The sequence below is a fragment of the Phalacrocorax aristotelis genome, chromosome 3, assembly GCF_949628215.1.
Source record: "Phalacrocorax aristotelis chromosome 3, bGulAri2.1, whole genome shotgun sequence".
Lineage (NCBI taxonomy): Eukaryota > Metazoa > Chordata > Aves > Suliformes > Phalacrocoracidae > Phalacrocorax > Phalacrocorax aristotelis.
Genome location: NC_134278.1, coordinates 125,637,613 through 125,657,614, shown reverse-complemented (window position 1 = coordinate 125,657,614; position 20,002 = coordinate 125,637,613). Strand labels below are relative to the sequence as shown.

At 40.7% G+C, this 20,002-nt stretch overlaps 1 protein-coding gene across 1 annotated transcript in view; it reads right to left on the bottom strand.

Annotated features, from left to right (window-relative positions):
- The window catches only part of PCNX2 (pecanex 2), a 162,137-nt gene that overhangs the window by 90,765 nt on the left and 51,370 nt on the right, over nucleotides 1-20,002 (bottom strand). The window contains exons 14-17 of the mRNA XM_075089486.1: nucleotides 16,127-16,237; nucleotides 14,458-14,549; nucleotides 3,098-3,207; nucleotides 798-894 (exon numbers count right to left, since the gene is read on the bottom strand). Coding sequence (XP_074945587.1) covers nucleotides 798-894; nucleotides 3,098-3,207; nucleotides 14,458-14,549; nucleotides 16,127-16,237 — 410 coding nt within the window. The remainder of the gene's footprint in view (nucleotides 1-797; nucleotides 895-3,097; nucleotides 3,208-14,457; nucleotides 14,550-16,126; nucleotides 16,238-20,002) is intronic.

The following is a 20,002-nucleotide window of genomic DNA, read 5'->3' as shown; positions in this document are numbered from 1 at the left end:
TGACACAAACTTAGAGCTACATGCCAGACAGCAGTAAATAAACAGCCTGCCAAGCAAAGAAGAGAGGATGAGATGGCAATGCTTGGCACCAGGCATGCACCTCCCTCTCTCATACTAGTCAAGTTTCACACACTTCTTCCATCTCTAGGTACTGAGTCTGGTCTGTGCTCCACTTGGCTTGGCTGGAGTGGAGGGCACAAGTCAAGAGTACTTCCTGGCACAGAAAAAGGCATTCCTGAAAAGCAGGTCAGCTCCTAGCTCGAGAAAAAGAATGAATAAGGGCTGTTTTAAACACACTTAATTCTGTGGACCAAATCCTGTCCCCTTCCATTGTAGACCGAGAGTTTGGCAGGACTGCTCACCCTTCTGAATGCTTGTTGAACAATCCAGCCTACCTTGTACATACCAGGTTGCCAAGCTGTACTCTATGCACAGAACCTGCATTAGCTCTCTGAGCACCAGGATGAGATGCCTCATTCCCCAAGCTCTAAGAGTGCATTTCCCATCAACTATATTAAGGAATCAATGTTGCCGAATCCTTCGAAGGAACCCTTCAGAAAGGAAAATTGCAATATCCCCCTTCTCCCTTCTGGCCTCACTGGAAAGAAGATCTAGAAGAACTTCTCTCAGTTTCCATCTGTAGATTTAAAGGAATAGGATAGAGATCCTCCCATTTTCTGTGCTTCCAGTAATTTGAATATTTAAAATACTAAATGAGAATATTTAAAAGGTTCCTCAGTGGGGAAAATTGAGGTGAGAGAACTTTGAACAGAAAGTAGTGAAAGAAAAGGTCTTACCACTGATTCTCTCATCTTTTCTGGGAGTGGATCTGCTGATGAATCTTCAAATTGTTGACGTAGAAAGTGAGGAACATATTTGCATTGGATAAGGGACCTGTTAAAAAAAAATCTAGTTAGGATACTTCTGATCATGTCTAACAGATATGAATATTTCTGGGGGCAGAGGAGGAACAACAGCCTCAGATTTCCTTCCTCATGTATGCAATAGCTATCTTATCTCTGTATACCTGGAGACTGACACAAACCAGCTCCACCTGTGATCAGGGTAGAACTTCCTTGTCAAAACGTTAAGGAGTCTCAGCAATCCAACCAATGTGACTCAGTAATTTAGAAGAATAAGGAGAGAGGGCACTGTTCCATTCATGCCCTTTATTCATGTTTCAGCTAAGCTGAAACCAGTATGGGAGTTGTTCAGATCCACATTAGAAAGGCCAAAGAAGCTATAGCTGTATAAATTGTATATTAATGCTCAGTTCAAGATTTATGTGCTACCTCCTCCTCCATTTTGAAGTTTATGCCACAGGCCATCCCTTAAATACTGTTTCCAATCTCCTTAACTTCCTTTAATTAAAATTCAGAGCTGTTTAAAAAAAATTCTTAAACCTTTTTTTTAAGGATTATACATTTGTATCAGGATTGCATAAACATTTGATATTGTACACATATTCTTAATCTTAAGATATTTAACAACCATTTCAGCTGCTGAAGATTTGATTAAGAATATTATGAGATCAGTAGCTAGATTCAAAAAGTTGAAATGGATTTAATGGTTTAAGATTACTTCCTTAAAACAAGTTTTAAGGAAAGACAAGCTTCTGTTTTATTAAAGAAGTTAATGAACTGGTGTGTCCTTCCTGGGGAGCGGGAGAGAAGAATACATTTAAATTACTTCAAAATTGAAAGAGCTCACGCTTCCATGCTGATTTGCAATTTACCTGTGTATATTTTATTCCAAGGCTAAATAAGTCTCCCTAATACAGCACACAGCTTCACTTCCTTCCATACCCGAGTTCCATACTGTAAAGGTCAATGAACTACACATTACCTACACAAAGCTTGACCCAGGTCTAACTGATACCGGTGCCAGACACAGTAGCTTTAGATAAGTTAACGGCAATAGGTATAAGCAGTTCTCGTTGCTTTGCCACATCAGAACATACTAATGTATAAATATTAGATTTCTTTAATCTTCTGGATGGTAAAGAAGGAATTTCTCAACTCTTCAAGTAAGATTTAATGGGATGCCAATTTTCTGCTAGTGCCCTATAAGCTTTCCTTCCTCATCAGAATTCTCCTTTTCTCAAGATTCTCTCCTCAATAAGCTTGAATGGCCTACAAAGCCCTCCACTTCCCCCAACCCCGCATAAGAGACTTGCATGTCCAACCAACTCTGCCTATTATATGCCTACTACGATCTTCACACACTTCACTCACCTCAAGACATGCACACCACACTTCATGAAACAAAGTAGGGAGCCTGTGGGTTTCCTCACAGGCCCACTGCACTACTCTAGGATAAGACTGAGCTGTGTGAAGCAGAATCCCAAATGACATGGTGATGCCAGCTACACAAAACCCTTTGCTTGCTTAATCCCACAACCATATATGTAGAAGTCCAGCCGCTTGTGGACCACCATAGCCCCCCATGGCAGACATATAGCACAGTTCCCACACAGGAAAACTCGTGTCTGCCGCCCCTGAGCTATGGAACTCTAGGCCTCTCTCATGTCACCTCATCCTGCAGATCACAGTGTTGGGGAATTCTCCCTGGGATCTCCCTTGCTCTCAATGGCAGCTCTTACTACACACTACCTTTCCTCAGCTACCTTTAGCAGATGGTGTCAGAGCAGAAAAGGAAGGAGTTAATCTCAGAAAGGCATAGCATAGTGACAGTGACCTTCAGCAAGAGCTGGAATTGAGCCATCTACCCAGCACATCAAATGCCCTTTCTCCTTGCCACGGTGCTACCCAATGCATATTCTGCAACTCCAGTAGCCTTAGAGCCCCCTCAACTAAATCGCTATCCTCCAACATAGCAAGCACACAATTTCCCAGAGGGTGAAATCTGCTTCAGAGAATCTGGATAGTGCCGTTTAAAGAGCACCAGCCTTACTGGTAATCTGACTGGAGCACTTCATTTATTTACATGACTGATACCAACCAGGCAAACATGGCAAGGAATTTCCACCTCACCGCAGTACTTTTAGGAGACAGTCCCTGGAGTTCTGAAAGCCAGGCATCACTCTAGTTGTGTGCTGTACATAGTAATTGGTGAGTAACATTTGCAGGCAACTTACATCAGTACAGATGGGTCACTGCTTTGTCTGCTGAGGTGATAAGAAAGTGCAACTAGCAGACCACAGAAAGCAGAGAAGAGCGCTGGAATGTGTTGTGCATCCCAGGGTTCCTGAACAGGAGAACATAAAGCAGAGTATTTGTAAGTTAGGAATGCAGAACTTAATTCTCTTTTTTTTTTTTTTTCTTCATCTTTTTTTTCTTTTTTTTAAGTAGGCTAAGCTATACACACAGTGTTAAATGACAGCATCTAAATTTATACACCATCTACCAAGGACTGAAAATACTTTTTCACATCAAAGTCTATTATTGTGAAAAAGACTGAGATTAGAGGCATGTTTTGTGATGGTGTTATGTAATTCCTCTATAATCAGCAATTAGCTAGGAAACCACATGAAAGGCAGGCTCCTTTTCCTCTTAAATGAAACACTAGAGGCAAATTCTCATTAAAATGAGATGCAAGTGAAATGAAGTGCACTATATTTGTCTAAACTCTAAACTGATATGTAGTTACTTGACCTGTGGCCAGATTGCATACAACAAACACCAATGTCATCTAAATCCGGCCGTGGGGTACAGTTCTGGCACCTCACTCTGAAATCTTTCTGCTGCTTTGTACGTTACATCCAGGCCCTGCCTGGATGATAACAGAGCGGAGAGGGAACACGCATACCACCGCGTGGGACTTCCCCGAGCAGGAAGAGACAATTTACACATTCACCAGCACACTCTGGGCATAACCAAGACAAGAAACTGTCTCTGGGTGACTTAAACAGCTGAATTTAGCTAGAAATAATAAGAGAAAGAACAGGAAGCTTAAGGAACACTTATCAAGACCAGCTTCATCTGTGGAGTCCTCAGATACAAATTAGGAACCCTACAGACATACTTGCAAGTCCGGGCTGTAAAAGAACATAAATTTTAGCTGTGAAGGACACAAACTCAGTGGATCAGATCCACAGCCATTTCACTTACTAGGCTTGTTTGACGCCTCCACAGAACTTCTACCTGATCACGTGAATGTGAGGTTACCAGATCCTGACATCGGAGCACTTTCTGGGAAGGTTTTGAGAGACAATGCTTGTAGGAACTGTGAAACTTTAAGCCCTGTTCAGCTAGTACGAACAAAGCATCTCCTGCAGCATGTCTTTTGCTTGAAAAACTTCACAACTTGTACAGGACCAATATTTTCACAGCATAAAGTGGTTTTATTCATCTTTTTTTTGCCCAGTGATATGCATGATTTCTTAGCAAAACTGATTCACATTAAGAAATATTTCATTTCTGCACAGGACAAACTAATTTGCTGTTAAGAGAAAACCACCTGCAGCAATATCAGGTTTCTTTGGAATTTAATAATGAAATTCCCATTATCGTAAGAATTGGTACCACAAAAATTAATATTTTAATTCCAAGAATCACCTTTCCCTCATCACACTACTGAACAACACAAAGATAAAAGAAAAGCGTCTAGTTCTATCAAACAATCCTACTTAAAACAGGCATTACAAACAAAAGAGAGTGTTACATGGTATTACTGAAAGAATTCAGCACCATTTGTTTGACAAGTTAAACTTTGCCATCCAATGCCACCCTTCATTTTGTTGTTCCCATTTTGGGGGCCAAATATATTTTGGGTTAACTTTTCCCATGCTTAGTCTCAGGTAAGAAGTTCATATTCTTCAAAATGCTTAAGAAAACTAACTGGAGTCAAAATGTTCTGAAAATGGCTGAATCACAGCCCATCAAAATATCCACGGCATTTCCAGGGCAACACGTCTGCATAGAGATCCACCCAGCAGCTTCTAGTGCACGACTGCCCCTTTGCCCTGAAACTTATTGCAAAAGTAAAATACTGTAAAGAGCCCGACAATATACCTGGGCATTGAAATGTATCAGTAACCAGTTTGAGAAATCATTTCACCCTGTGGCACATGCCTGATCCCTCATATTAACGTCTCAGGAACTCTTTACTTCCACATTTTCTTTATATTACACAGAGCTGCTGCATTTGCCTGGCCTGTGCTCCAGTTCCAGGGTGTCATTGCCCCCTCAAAGCTCAGCTCTCAGGGAGTCAGGAAGGCAGGCAGGACAGGCACTGATATTTGCTATGTGCCTAGAGAGCGAGATTTGCCAGAATAATGCTACACAATGTTGTACAAATGATGAGAATGAACAAAAGTGTCACTTCTCCAGCATCAGAGTGATGTACCCTGCTCCATTTTGTCATTCTCCTCCCCCACTAATGATGCCTGGTAGAGTTTTAAATTAAAAAGATGAAAAAAACGATATAGCTGATAATTGGACAATGATCCTTCTCAGTGGGAAAACAAGAATGACAGGTTTTAGTCCTGGAAGCTAGTATTACCTGTCATACTAGACGGGGAGTCTGACTGCCTACTTTACTACACTTGGTTGAGGTGACATGTAGAGCTTTCATATGCAGTTTTGTCTTTGATGCCGACACTCACGTAGTTGTTTTTAAAACAAGTGAAATGGACTTACAGGGTTAAGGATGAAAGTGATGAGATACAACAGACCCAGTGGTCAGGGTGGTGGCATTCCATTTCAACCACAGAATCGCCTAATCCCAAAATAACCCACTAAAAAGGAAGATAAAGGTGCCTTTGAACTTACAAGCCTTTTACAACTGGAAAAGATGGGGAGGCAAATATATTTTTCAAGAGTGGTGATAGTAGTTTTGTGTCCTGCATTATTTATCCTTTTTGCTTCTTTCTTCCTTTAAAAAAATGCATGTAGCAAACTCTTTCTGTTTCAAAGATATGCTAAAATAAATTATACGTCCTACTCCAGAGACAAAAGGTGCTCTGAACACAGCAGAACTATTGTACTAAGTAGAAATTCTTGCTACCTTTTTTTTTTTGTTCGGTTTCTTTTTTTGTTTGTTTGTTTTGCAGGATATTCATCTCAACTTTGCAGATTGCTGCCGCATTAGCATCATTGAAGGTGTCTGCATACTGGCTGGCTTTTTAAATATGGAGACGAACTCCAGTTGTTCTTCACAAAGAACAGACATAATCTAATTTTCCACTCTCATGATTTCATCATTATTCAACTTTTTTTTTGGGGGGGGGGGGAATGGGCATGTCTTTCTTCTTACTTCCACTCCCCAGCTTTATCATAGATCTATGCTATTGCTCATGTCAAACACCATGCAGGACAGCTGTTGCCAGTCAGCATTCCACATGTGTGATGGTGAAACGAAAGAAACACTATCATCCTATTTCTGAACATACAAAAACTTTCTGAATGAGCCTGTAAAAGGGAATCCTCCTGCCGCCCCCAAAGGTATGAGAAAATGGTAACAACGACCGTTCTCTACAAGGTTAACTAGAAGCTTGACAATACTACCATGGATACTCGTTTTCGATGAACTAACAACCAGGAAATGTGAATCATTCATGGCCCTCGAGTTACACTGGTTAGAGACAAATTCTAAGGAGAGATGCCCTCCAGCCTTATCTTCCCATCATCCATGGAGAACAAAACATTACTTTCCCAGAAGATCTCCCAAAACCTGACAAGCAATAAGCTGCCTGAATACAGATATCACTACCCATTCTGAGCAATGCTGTCGCCGTTTCGCTCCACTCCCAGCTGTTATTCGTGACTGTATTTTCATTGCTGAAATTTAAAATCCACAAGGACGGGACCGATGCGGGGGTATGCATGTGTGCGCACACCACCTTACACAACAGGGTCCCCATCTGCAACTAGGATTCCTCGGCTAGAGAGTAACATGAGCAACAGCTTCAGGCAGGGGGGCAGGGATACTCGTGCCACATAATGGTGAGTTTTTCCTAAGCAAGAAGTGCAGATTTTTACATTCCTATACAGTGACATACTTCTGTAAGAGTAACCCTGGGCCATATCAGATTCTGCAGACACAATTTACTTTTTCTATCTGGACAATAAGTTCATATTATACATGCAGAAAACTAAAAGTGTAACTACAGAAGCTATTACTAAAGTGCAAGCCTGACTATGGCTGCAAACATCGCTCACTGAAGCACATGGTATCTGACAATTCTCTCCAAAATTAACACTCCTAACAGCTCTTGCTTGGACCTCAGGGGTCTCTAAATTGGAAAGTATATAAAGTTGATGAGCCTTGTCTTCAAAAATTCCAACAGGGCTGGAAGTATCTAATGCAGTAGAAACAAAGCTGTCTAATAATCCTATACTTCTATTTTTGGTCACTTACACATCTGGGAATTCTGTCTATACACGTGGGCCCATTCAGTGCTGTTTAGAAATTTATTTGGGCAGTCTTAGCAGATTGAGGGAGATGTATGCTTGCAATTCTTTCCTATTATAAAACCTGAAGGTAAATACTTCAAAATTATTAGTACACAGATGAAGCCTGTGTCATTGAAAACAGGAATCAAGAAGCATTGTTATTCCGATTAATGAGTTTAAAACTCATAAAACACAAACCAAACTACATCAATGTGAGCTGAGAATGGTTTAAAATACACACAGGATTTTCAGTAACTGACAATTGAAGCAATAAATAAGTTACCAGAAAATGCTTTCTTTAGGTATAAGGTAACAGAAACTATCTAGCTTTCATTTAAAAAAAAAAAAAAAAAATCTGAATTTTTTTCCAGGACGATTAAGATAAACCACAAGAAAGAAGCTGCATGACAAATAATTACCTGGTTCTGGATAAGTTTCAAATCCAAACCAGCTGATTGGAACAGAAGGCAGAAGAGAACGACTGACTGATTACTGATTCCAGAAACCTTTGGGGATGTGCTCTCCTGCCCCACAGCAAAACACAGATGTACTGGAATGCTAAAGACTGATATCAAGATGGCTAAATCCCAGACTGAATATTTGTGGAAAAAGTAGGAGGGCATATCTGAGGTTTGGTGTTTTTTTTTTTTAAAGTATCTCCTAAATATTTGGGCACAGACCACAAGACAGATGGAGCAGGAGACAAAAATCAGCACATCAGGCAATTCTAGTTAAGTGAAAAAGATGGCACAGAAGTTTCAGTGTCTCCAATCTGATGGATGTAATATCTGAAAATAAAAAACACCTCCTCCAGGAAAACGAGATAACCCTTTCATGTATCAAAGATTAAGGTAGCTATTAGAGCTGCCAATTTCTGTTCAAGATTACAGGACTGATGCTGAGATCAGAAATAAAGCCAGGCTGAAGTGAACACAGATAATTTTAAGCTAAACTCAGTTACCCAATAGCTTCAAAAAAGTAGCAAGCTGAAAAATTGCTGCTATTAGATATAAAAATCCAAGGAATGACCAAAAGAGGTGATAAAACCGTGTTTAGGATTTAGAGCTTTTTAGTAAACAAAAGTAAATGAAAGTTCATTGAGGACCTGGAAAGAACTGCATAAGGAATGATGATATCATTAAACAGAGGCCTGGGAGATCAAGAACATCTCAACAGAAGCAGAAGAAACTCAGGTCTTTGCACTTCAGAAACTAAAACATTTATCTTCTCTCTTGTGTGAAATCAAGTTCACAGCGTTGTTGTACGTAAGGCTGGATAAGCAGCTGGTGTCACATCGCTTGTGACAGGGATGAGTCATGGGATAAGGTGTATGAAGAGATGCTTTACAGCACCTGAAAGCTGCCACCAAACCACCTTGGCATCACTGGGATAACACGACTGTAAAAGAAATCTGTCCAGGTGACTTTGCATCATCATCATAAGGAATGACTTCTGTTCACCAGCTCTGTCAGACAGCGACTTGAAAACCTGCCCCACTCACAACACACTCCTTTGACTGACAACAGCAATGAGCAGTGTCTTGTCCATCAGTCCTCAAGGCCTCTAATACACCTCAAACATGGAGGCCTGGAATTCCAGCTATTTTGTATTTTGTGTTTTGTGGTTTTCTGGAAAAAATTATCTGTTATAATTTTAGATGCAATACTGTGCATTTCCTACTGTGAACTATTTTTGGTTGTCTTTATTCTTCCTTAATTTGCCAGCTTTAAACAAAAAGAAAACCGATCAGTCGAGCAGTAGCACCACCAGAGGAGGTCCCGACAAACTGCAGACCCACAGCTCCTCCACACAAACATCAAGCAAGGGCAAAGCTGCTGAGGAGCACTTGGAGGAGCCGAGCCCATCACTTGGGGTGGGACCCCTTCGCTTCTCAGTCGCCTCTGAACAACGCGTCCCTGTTCCTCCTCCAAGAGTCTGAGTCGCACAGCTCAAACACAGGCCTCCCCCATCACGCGGTGAGTTTGCACCCGGCCCTGTAACAGACTGTCCCTTATTTTAGTTGTGTGGAAAGTGCATGTTTGGTCACATAACACCCTGTGTCTGCCAGGTGAGCCGTATGCAGCCAATAAAAAACACAATCATATGCTTCTGATCAATTCCTGTGCTGGGACATAAAAGCAGCCTGCCACATGATCCAACCTGCACATTCACTGTTAGCACAAAACTAGAGATCTGCCCGTCCCTCCTTCAGGTAATATGTGCTTTTTAGCCATGAGAGAGAAACATTTCTGGTCATGATGCTGCAAGGTCATTCAGAAAGAGTGGCAGGGCCAGATGAACTCATTATGCATGCCAAATTTTGTCTGCAGAGCATAGGATGAACTCTCAATCGAGAACACTGTATAATCATTTTCCTCAGGCAACTTATCTGAATAAAAATCAATGACAATTATAAAGTTAAACTAATGATGTGTCTATATCGCAGCTGCCTTTTCACAGAGACTCTCAGTTGGTTTTGTACAACATAATTCAACAGCAAAAACAGTCTGGACAAGCCACAGGATTTCAGCACAGGCCGATTTGTCTCAATTCTCAGAGCTTATATTCGTGTGTTGAAAGTTAACTTGAGTCCTTACGCTATTGTGTGGGCACACCCCAACACAATTGCTCAATTCTTACTTCTTAATATTCCTAAAATTGGAGTTCTACAGCGAAGAATTTATTGCTGTGGATTTGCTATTCTAAAATAATTTCAAAATTTGACTGCAACTAAATCAAACTATTGTACACATATAGTTTCTGTTCTAAAAACGAACAGAAAAAACTCACTTAAGAACACAGATCTATTATAAAATGAATATTGTTTATTTTAATGAAAAAGAAAATTGTGTAAACTAATTATTCTTCTAATTAACTTCTTATGGAATAATATCTTACCTTTTGGAATAATTAATGTGCACAGAGAAATGAGGCTAGACTATTTCACCCTGTAAGATAATAATTGGAACACAAAAACCAGTTAAGGAAGGAGAGGCTCAAGCCTGATGCCGCTGGAATGGGTCTTCAGCCTGGGCATTTGATGTGAGCAGTTTTTCGGTAAAGAGCACAGAACAACTTGGAGAGCCATTCTGCTCTGCAATTTCTTTCAGGAAATAGAACTCTGCTAGTTACACCTGCTGAGCTATAAGATGTCCTGCCAATAAACAGAGTTTACATCTGAGGATGCTACATTTCAACCAAGAAATAAGCTTTACAACCCACAAATCCTGTGCCAGAGAGAGCCTATCATGTTTCCCTGCCCTGAATCTTTTTTACTGTGATGATTTTTTGACCTCCATAAATATTGAAAATTTTGCTCTCTTGTTTTTGCCAAAATGACTAAAAGTGGAAAGAAGTAAAATAAACATAAAAAAATAAAGAATAGCTGTGGAGTGAAAGTGTGGAGAGATGCTATTTCTATCATAAAGAAAACCATGTACTTATCACCGCTATGCAAACACCTCAATGAAACAGACTACAGCATTTATTCAGTTTTGAGTTAAACTCTGCCATTTCCAGGCACCAAAAATCCAAACCTTCATTTGATTAGGATCAGAAGTTATTGCTCACTACATATCAAAATAGTTCTGGTTTCTTAGAGGGGTATTACACCACCTTTCACAGTGGTCCTGATTCAGGATCAGATTATTTTCTTACATTTAAGCCAATTCCTACTCCTCCACCAACCAAAGAGTAAGTCTGACAGAATAATTCTCTTGCAATGGTACTACAGACAACAGTCCAAAAGAAAAAAATCTGGACCTGACCAAAGAGAACAAGGACGGTTAACACAGTGTTTATTTCATAGCTTCTAGAAGAAAATACGCACGACATTTCAAGCACTCCAGCAGACAGAGTATAAGCTGAAGCGAGTGGAATCATCTTTACCTGCTTCAAGTTAACCTCCTCAAAAGTGCCTTTGCAAGAACAGTGCCATAAAACTTAAAATTAACTATAATTTCTGTGTGAACAGAAAGTCTGCACTTAATATTGGTAATTTACAACAGATATCTTGTAAATCACAGCACTCTACAACTTCAGGGTAGCACTAAAAGCATATTTCTAAGCAGTCTGAAGTCTAATCCATGAGGAGATTGCTTATCTACAAAGCCACCTCCATGCTGCAATTTATGTATTATACTGAGAAAAGCATCTGTAGAATATTTTAAGAGGCTTTTCTTTGATACTGGTTACAAAACTATTTTCTGAAGTATCGATCACACAACTTCCCTACCCTCAACTAGTGAATCACCCTCTGCTAACCATGGGGGGGGGGGGGGGGGGGGGGAATAATTTCCCCTGATATTTGCTTGTTGAACAGTGGTTTACCTCAATTCCTTCCTTCCATATAGCTCTTTCCATTTTTCTCACTGTTTCTCCTCCCCCATTACAGATTTTTCGCACTCTGTTCATCCTTACAGAAAGCCACCTTCTCCATCCCAGGTGCCAGCTTCCAAATCATTAATATAGCTGGAAAAACAGTAGCAGGAATACTAGCTACTTTAGAAAACTGCTTAGGAAGCAGTTAAACTTTCTAGCATCACACAGCTGGGTCAGGTCAAACCAGTATAACTGATATAATGGGCAAGCCTTGCTACAGGAGATTCCCTGGGAGTACACCACATGTTCAAAGACATTAAAAGTGTCTCAACACAGCACTGCTCAGCAGCTGAGTTGCCATAATTTATTGTCTATGGACTTAAGCCATCCAGGGGCAAGAAAAAGTGGTGGCTTAACACACTTTACCTTATTATTGAGAGCGGTTAAAAACACATGCACAGCCAGCTCTGATCATCTCCAAGACATCGTTAAGGCATTGTAATTGACCTTTTTTGTTTTAAGGCTCCTATTCAAAATTTTAAGTGGAAAATTGTTAAAAGCCATTACAGAAATGCTTATGATCCTTAAAGAATTCCCTTAAAGAAACATCTGATCCCCCCCCTCTCCTCTGTGTAAATCACCAGCCTGGGTGTTGACATGATACATCCTTGGCTGTTATAGAACCTCATATTAGGATCTCTGTGTGTGCTATGCATGTGGAGCACCATAAAGCATATTCTCACGTATGCCTGCAAGGTATCAAGAGCGGCTTGTAAGTCACGGCAAATCCTGACACATTCCTGCACAAGCACTGACAGCATCTAGCCTGTAATGAAAAGACTGTCCCTTAAAGGATAAATTTTATCACAGATCTAAGATGAATTTCTGGTCTTGCTGTGGTCACTGGGAATTTTAAGGCAGACTTGAAGGGAATGAAAATTTCATTGCTGTTTTTTAAATAAACAAAAAATGCAGAGGACATATACGTCAAAAGCAAAAAAAAAAAGCTTTAGATTGAATATGGCTCTAAATGCAGCATCTGCCAAAAAATCATAGAATCATTAAAGCTGGAAAAGACCTCTAGGATCATCAAGTCCAACCTCCCAAACCCTGCCCTGAAGTGTCAAGTCTACATGTTTTTTGAACACCTCCAGGGATGGCGACTCCCCCACCTCTCTGGGCAGCCTGTTTGAATCCCTGACAACCCTTTCAGTGAAGTAATAGTTCTTAATATCCAATCTAAACCTCTCCTGACACAACTTGAGGCCATTTCCTCTCCGCTCAATTTGGTGTCACCTGCAAAGTTACTGGGGATGCACTTGATCCCCTCATCCAGATCACTGATAAAGATATTAAACAAGACTGGCCCCAACACTGAGCCCAGGGGAGCATCACTCGTGACCAGCCGCCAACTGGATTTAGCCCTGTTCACCACAACTCTCTGGGCTCGGCCACCCGCCCACTTTTTTACCCAGCCAAGAGCGCACCCGTCCAAGCCATGAGCCACCAGCTTCTCTAGGAGGATGCTGTGGGTGACGGTGTAAAAGGCTTTGCTAAAGTCCAGGCAGACAACATGCACAGCTTTTCCCTCATCCACCAGGTGCGGATCACCTGGTCATAGAAGGATATCGGCTGGTCAGGCAGGAGCTGCCTTTCATGAATTCAACATTGAGCATCCCTGGGAAGGGTACCGAGAACAAGGCAGCCAGTCATTTTGTCAGCATATAGAGCTGTGGCACACCTGCACCCTGAGCACCATAGGCAACTTAGTCTCCACATCTGAAGGTCACAATGGAGTAAGAGAAGGCACAGAGTAGGGCAACTAACTTAGCTACTCCTCAGCAAGCAGCTGCTTTACAATACAACACTAGAAAGGCTGGGACTCTTCAGTTTAAAAAGAATATGGCTGGGAGGGATATGACTGATGCCTATCAAACTGCAAAGGCAGTGGATATGGTGAATGCAGAACAGATCTTCCACAAATCCTGCAATTCTAGGTGTAGGGAAGACTTGGTGAAATTAGCAGATCAGTTTAAAATCAATGAAGGATAGCACTGCTTTGCACAGAGCACAGTGAACATCTGGAATTTGTTGGCACAAAGTGGTGGAGGCAGACAGGACCAGCACTTTCAGGAAGGGACTCCACAAATTCATAGACGAGTCCACAGGTAGCAAATGAAGTAAGCAGGGACACACTCTCCAGCACCCCTGATCCAACAACTGTGGATACTGGTGGAATAGTACAGAAAAGAGTGGCAAACAGTCATCTGGTTTGCATTAAGTTCCTAAATTGCATTTCCCTGTGGGTACGGGCACATTACTGGGTTAGAAGGTCCACTCGTCTGCGCAAGCTGGACACCTAAGTGCTTAGGCATACTGTTATGAAGCAGCAACAAAAGCATTTCTTTTTTTTCCTTCAGAAATATGGACCTTACTATACATTTTGACCAAATTCAGCATGGCTTACACAGGTCCATAAGAGTTGCAGCTTTTTAAGTCAAGGCTGCTGTTAGTCTTTGTAGGGGAAATTCAATGGATCATTTCAGATTTTTACATATAAGAGGCAAACAGCCACAGGTATTAGACACATATTTACTCCAGTATTTCTATGTCAGTTTTAATCAATTTCAGTGTAGCTAATAGGCAGAACCTGAAGCATGGCTTGTAAAGCTTACCTTGATAAACAACGACATCATAGCACCACACAATGCTGGTCTCCCTAGATTTTATAAATTTTGAGCTTGAAATTTTCCATTTTTGCAGTGTGGTTTTTCTGGCTTACCTTCACTGCACTGAAGCAGAAAGCATACAGGACAATCAGAACCACAAAGCTTCGGGAAATGCTGTATAGTGCAGATATGAACCCAGCAGCAGCTGAAATACAGACATTACATTAATTTCCTCCTAAATGAGAATGTGCAATCAAAAGAAACAGCTCTTGCATCACGAGAGGTATAGAGATTAAAATCAGATATCACAAAGCTGGTTGTTGAAAGAACACCTTCAGCACCCCGAATAAGCTCACAAAAGTGTTTACAGCTAAGACGGAAAACCCGATGCCCCTGTAGTCCACATGTTTTCCACTGACCTGAGGTCTCACACTACTGCTTTTTGTACTGAACATTGTTTTGCCAAAATATGCCTCTTCATGTCGTTACTGAGAAGGAATGAGGTGATCTACAAAACTGGCAATTTTCTAGTCAAACTCCACGTGGAATTTTCCTCCTTCCCTTTGCTCCTGGGACACAGGCTCTGTTATTATCCAAAAGCATCCTAACTTGCTCCATCAACCATGATTTGCACCATATTAAGATACATGAATGAACTTAAAGGGAGAGAGAAGGATGCCAGCTGATCTCTTGCTATAAACTCCTTTGAGAGCTCCCAGAAGCAGGGTAGGAAAAGCTGTCAGACAGAATTAGGAGTTCAGTAGAGACCAAACAATAAGAGACACAGGGGCTGCAAAACCACGCTCTCATTAGGGTTCAACATACACTGGAATCATCATTATTGGTAGGATGAGGACTTTATCAAACATGTTATTTCCTCCAGGTCTCCTATGGTATTTATGAGACAAAAAGCAAAGAAAACCCGTATCATCTGTACTAGTTTTAACGACCTGCCAAAGGCTAAGTCTACAGTAGCAAGCAGAACGATGCAGCAAGCGTGGGTCTGTGGAATGAGAAGTGCTCGCAGTGTCATATCCATGATATACATGTTTGAGATGCCTTACTGCAGACTGTCTCTAGTCTGGTCGCACAAACACTGCATGCTCGTTAGTGTTGGGAGTGCAAGAGGTGCATCCTTACAGTGCACCTTTATTTTAAGCTTCATCCAAATGGAATCCAGTTTGCATACTCTGGCATCATTCCACGATGCAAAACAACATGTACTCAGTGGGAACAAGGAGGAAGTTTGTTTCTGATACAAACCAAGATGACAGTGTAAATGCATCCCTATCTTCTCTGTTACTTAAGCTATAATGAAAAACCAAAAACTACCACTGCCAACAAAAAAAAAGATGCACCATCTCTCACATAATAAATAATAATAATAAAATAAAAACACACACATCCAATATCTTGTGAACATCCTTATTATGGAACAATGCAAACAGGGTTTTAAAATTATTTTTTTAAATGGAATTTTAACAGAATTTTTTTTGTTTTTCTTTTTCATAAATGTAGTGAAGATTCACATTGGACATGCCAGGAAAGAGCTCTTTGATGTTAATGACATTCTGCATCCTACAGCACAACTGGTACACAACTTTTCAAAAGAAAAAAGAAATCTAGTTGAGGGGTCTTACTAGTATTCACCCCACTGTTATATGAATACCATTAGCTGTTTGAGCTTTAACATGCAACATGCTTTAACACATGCAATAATTCACTCTAATCTGAGGTTATAAGCCCAGAAAGGGATAGCTCAGGCTGCAACTGGCTACTTACCAGAACCGCCAAAGAGCAACATGTCTATTTGCTCCAAAAGATATATACAGAAGGTGTTGATTTGAGGGAAAAGACCAAGAAGAGAAATTGCAGGAAAGCAATATAAAAACACTAAAGAAAAAAAAAAAAAGAGGTGTATGTTAGAACACAGTCATACATCACAATGTAGGGAGAACAGAAAAACATGCATCATACCAGAATAAGAAATTGTTGCAATAAATTCTGAAGATTACTCAAGTGAGCACAGTAGCAGCAATGGTGACACTTCCCCTCTCATGTATTCAAAATAAACTATGCTATTTCACATGTAAGAAACTAAAGCTCAGAGGATAACTTTAAGCTTTATTTTGCATAAAGACAGCGGCATAATAAAATAGCATTATGTAGCCTCCTTACTGCTTCTCAAATACTTTCAAAGTTATATTTGTTCTATTTAAAGCACAGAAGTTTTAATTTGCAGACTTTGGAACTTCTTCCTTGGATCTGAGGTGGTTCAAGCACAGGTATAACAATTCAATATAAACAAACTGAAAATATTTTTATGGCTAAGATCCTAAGGATCTTGGCTATCACAGTATCCTGCCTCTGCGAGCAACCAACAGCAGACACTCAAAGCAGTATGTAAAAATGGGACAAGCCTATAGCGAAACTTCCCCAGAATACTTCCCCATCTTCCCGCAGGATTCACCTTAAATTTGCAGTAGTGAAAGAACATTAAAAACAGTTCAAAAGAATCAGTAGTAAAACCCAGTCTAACATCTTTACATAGTCTCTTTCTAAAGAGCAATGCTAATTTAAATGGCTGCCTGACAGTTAAGGAAAAGCAGGAGTCATAATTCAGGTAACCGTGCTGCTAGTCTTACGTTCTGTTCATTTCCAGCCACTCCTCCCTCCCATCCATTTACTCCTAGTTCCACCCTAGAAAATGCTAAGCACAGTTGTCTAGCAAAGCATCTAAACACAAACTTGACCCAAGTCTCCAATACTGTCGACTTGCAAGGATACGTGCACACGTTTAATCGTATTCTTACTGCTTTGTTGTACTAGTACCAGGATGTTCTGCATGGTAAAGAACAGAGGTGCATGTCAGCCACTATTCCTCATGAACAAGCACGCATTTGTAAGTTTATATGCTAGGAAGACTGCAGTTTCCTCCTACTCATTCTCGTAAAAAGCAAATTAAACAAAACCCGGGTACAACTTATCCCCCTTCCCACCCCAGTCAAATTTTAAGAAGGTAACAATAGGATTTGTGTTCTCTATTGAATCCTAATTTCACATTTTACTCCCAGCTCCTCTTACTAATGCATCTTGTGCTAAAATAAAACAATACACCACGGTTCATCTGACAGCTTTTATCTTCATTGTATTATACACCACTGCTATATAATATTGCAAATCTTGCTGAGGAAGTCAAACACAGGAGAAAAAAATGACATTATCAAGTGTTAAACACAGACAGGGCTCACTTAAGTGCGCTTGCATTCACAAAGTGCCCTTCATCATGACTTCCTGCCGCTGGCAGAAATTATATATATGTAAGAACATGAGGAAATAGTGTCTTCTCAATCTTTTTACATGCACATGCCATTATTAATCTCCTCTTCCTTGACTACGCTGCTGCTCTTTTAGATATTCCACGAAGCCATACCAAGCCAAACAAGGACCACTTGAAGACAGACAACTGCACGACAGCAAACTGCCCAGCAGGCCATGTGGACTCGCCGTGGGATCAACTGTCCCAAAAACTCACTGCTGAAAACTTACAGGAGACCTTGTTCCTCGAGCAAAGGACTCGCAGAAATGCCAGATCTCATCTCAGACCAGACATACAGTTCAAACAACTGCCTTTGCTGTAGCAACCTCAGAAAAAGCTGAATAAGAGCAGAGGAAGGAAGGACAAGGCCAGAGCCGTTATACTGTCAGTACACCAAAATATATAGGGGTGAACGTAAACAAGGAGGGAGAAGTTGGTTGACTGCAGCAATGTCCTCACTCCACCCTCTCTCTATTAATACCCTGAATAATCTTAACAACTTCTTTAGCTAAGGTAGCTTTGTTTCTCTCATCCTGCACAAAGTAGCATACCAGAGAGGAAAATAAACAGTTGTCACTTACAAAAGACTTGAATTTAGGAGCAGTAGTTTCCCTTGTGGGAAGCAGACAATAAAAGTAACTGATTAATCAGTCGGAATTGCATTACGAATTCCAGAGAGAATTTGTTTATGCATCACATGCCTCCATATAAAACCACACCTTTAGAGCTGGACCACTAGGAGATGCTTCTGCGAGCTGCTGGAATTTATCGCCACAGTTTGAAGGTTTCCTCTAAACAAGCAGCTACCAGATAAGTTTAGGAGGGAAACACAAATTTTGACTTTGGAAACTTGGGGTCCTTTGAGAAATACAGAATAACTCCTCCGTGGCAATGTCACTGCAATAATTTTAAAAGTTTAGAAAATTATTATTAAAAAAAAATTATATATCTGAGCACTAGCCCACTTGCTGTGTAATACTACATACATACTACATACATTTTCATGGGGGGAAAAAAACCCACGTTATTTCAGTGAGAAATAGTACCAGAGGGTAACATTCACAGAGGCTTTCTTCTCCTGACAGAAGCTCAGGCATTGCTGAAAGTAGCAGGCAGAGGACTTGGGATGACAAAATTTTACCACCACCTGATACTTACTCTTCTGAGAAGTCTGCCAAATGATTTCACTCATCTGTCTAATGCTGAAATGGTTTCATCACAAAAACTATCATACAGTAAGTGCGTAACTACTTTTGTCACTAACCACACCTGTAGCACCTTGTGCCTGAGGCTGGCTGGCTGAGCGCTTCCTTGCACTACGTATGTTAATCCAGCAAAAAGGTCAACTGAAGTAAGGAATTCCAGATGAAAGCCATAGTTAGAATGAATTAAAGCCATGATCCCTCAACTAATATAAATCAGTAGCAGAACCACCATCAATTTTAAACAAAACAGAATCAGACCCTAAATAGATTGCCTGAAAAGAAATGAACCTATGAAAAGCCACATTTTTCAAAGTAATTGGGTTACACATCTAACAAATTTCCACTGATTTTCTTTTGTAACCTTGTTTCAAGACTTTTATGATAGTATGCTATGCAGCGTTGCACTAGTTCCTTGGTAAGTCCTTTATGACTTCCAACACTTTAGCTTCTTACCATAGTAAACACCTGAAATAGAAAACTTCCTTTCCTTGGTACTTGTAGTATATAGTCACAAACCCCTTGATTTCCCGACATAGCAGCTCTGGATACTACAGTAAATTATGAGTAAAATATAAATTAAAACGTAACCATCCGACGACAAACCAACAAAAAGATATCAGAAATACTTCACAAATGGGCAAACCCTCAAAACAAAAGCAATGCTCCATCGGTATTCGGTGGGGCCAACTTCCCTCACAAACCGATTCTATATGTTCGGTGCCTAAGGGAATCTGTACGCAAAGCACAGCACGATGCTGCAGGATGCCGACTGCCATGGCTTGGGGAAGTAGCTGCGCTGTAAACGCTTGCAAGGATTGATGGCAACCAGAAGCTGGGGCTCCCATAGAGACAAAGCAAGGAACTGCCAGAGCGTGGCACCAAACATCACTTGAACAAATACACCCACAGACGTGCCGGCTCCCAGAGCTGGCAAAATAAGAATGGGGACAAGCAGAGGGAAATGGTTTCTTCTCCCTGTCTTGTTAAACAGATGCCAACTGGGGAGATGAGCCTGTATTTCCTCTCTCCCCCACCCCCTCCAGGCTGTTTCAGGAACCAGCTCCACCGTCTCTTTTGAGACCAGCCAAAATTAGCACATTTATAACCACACTTTTTTTTTCTTATACTGGTTGC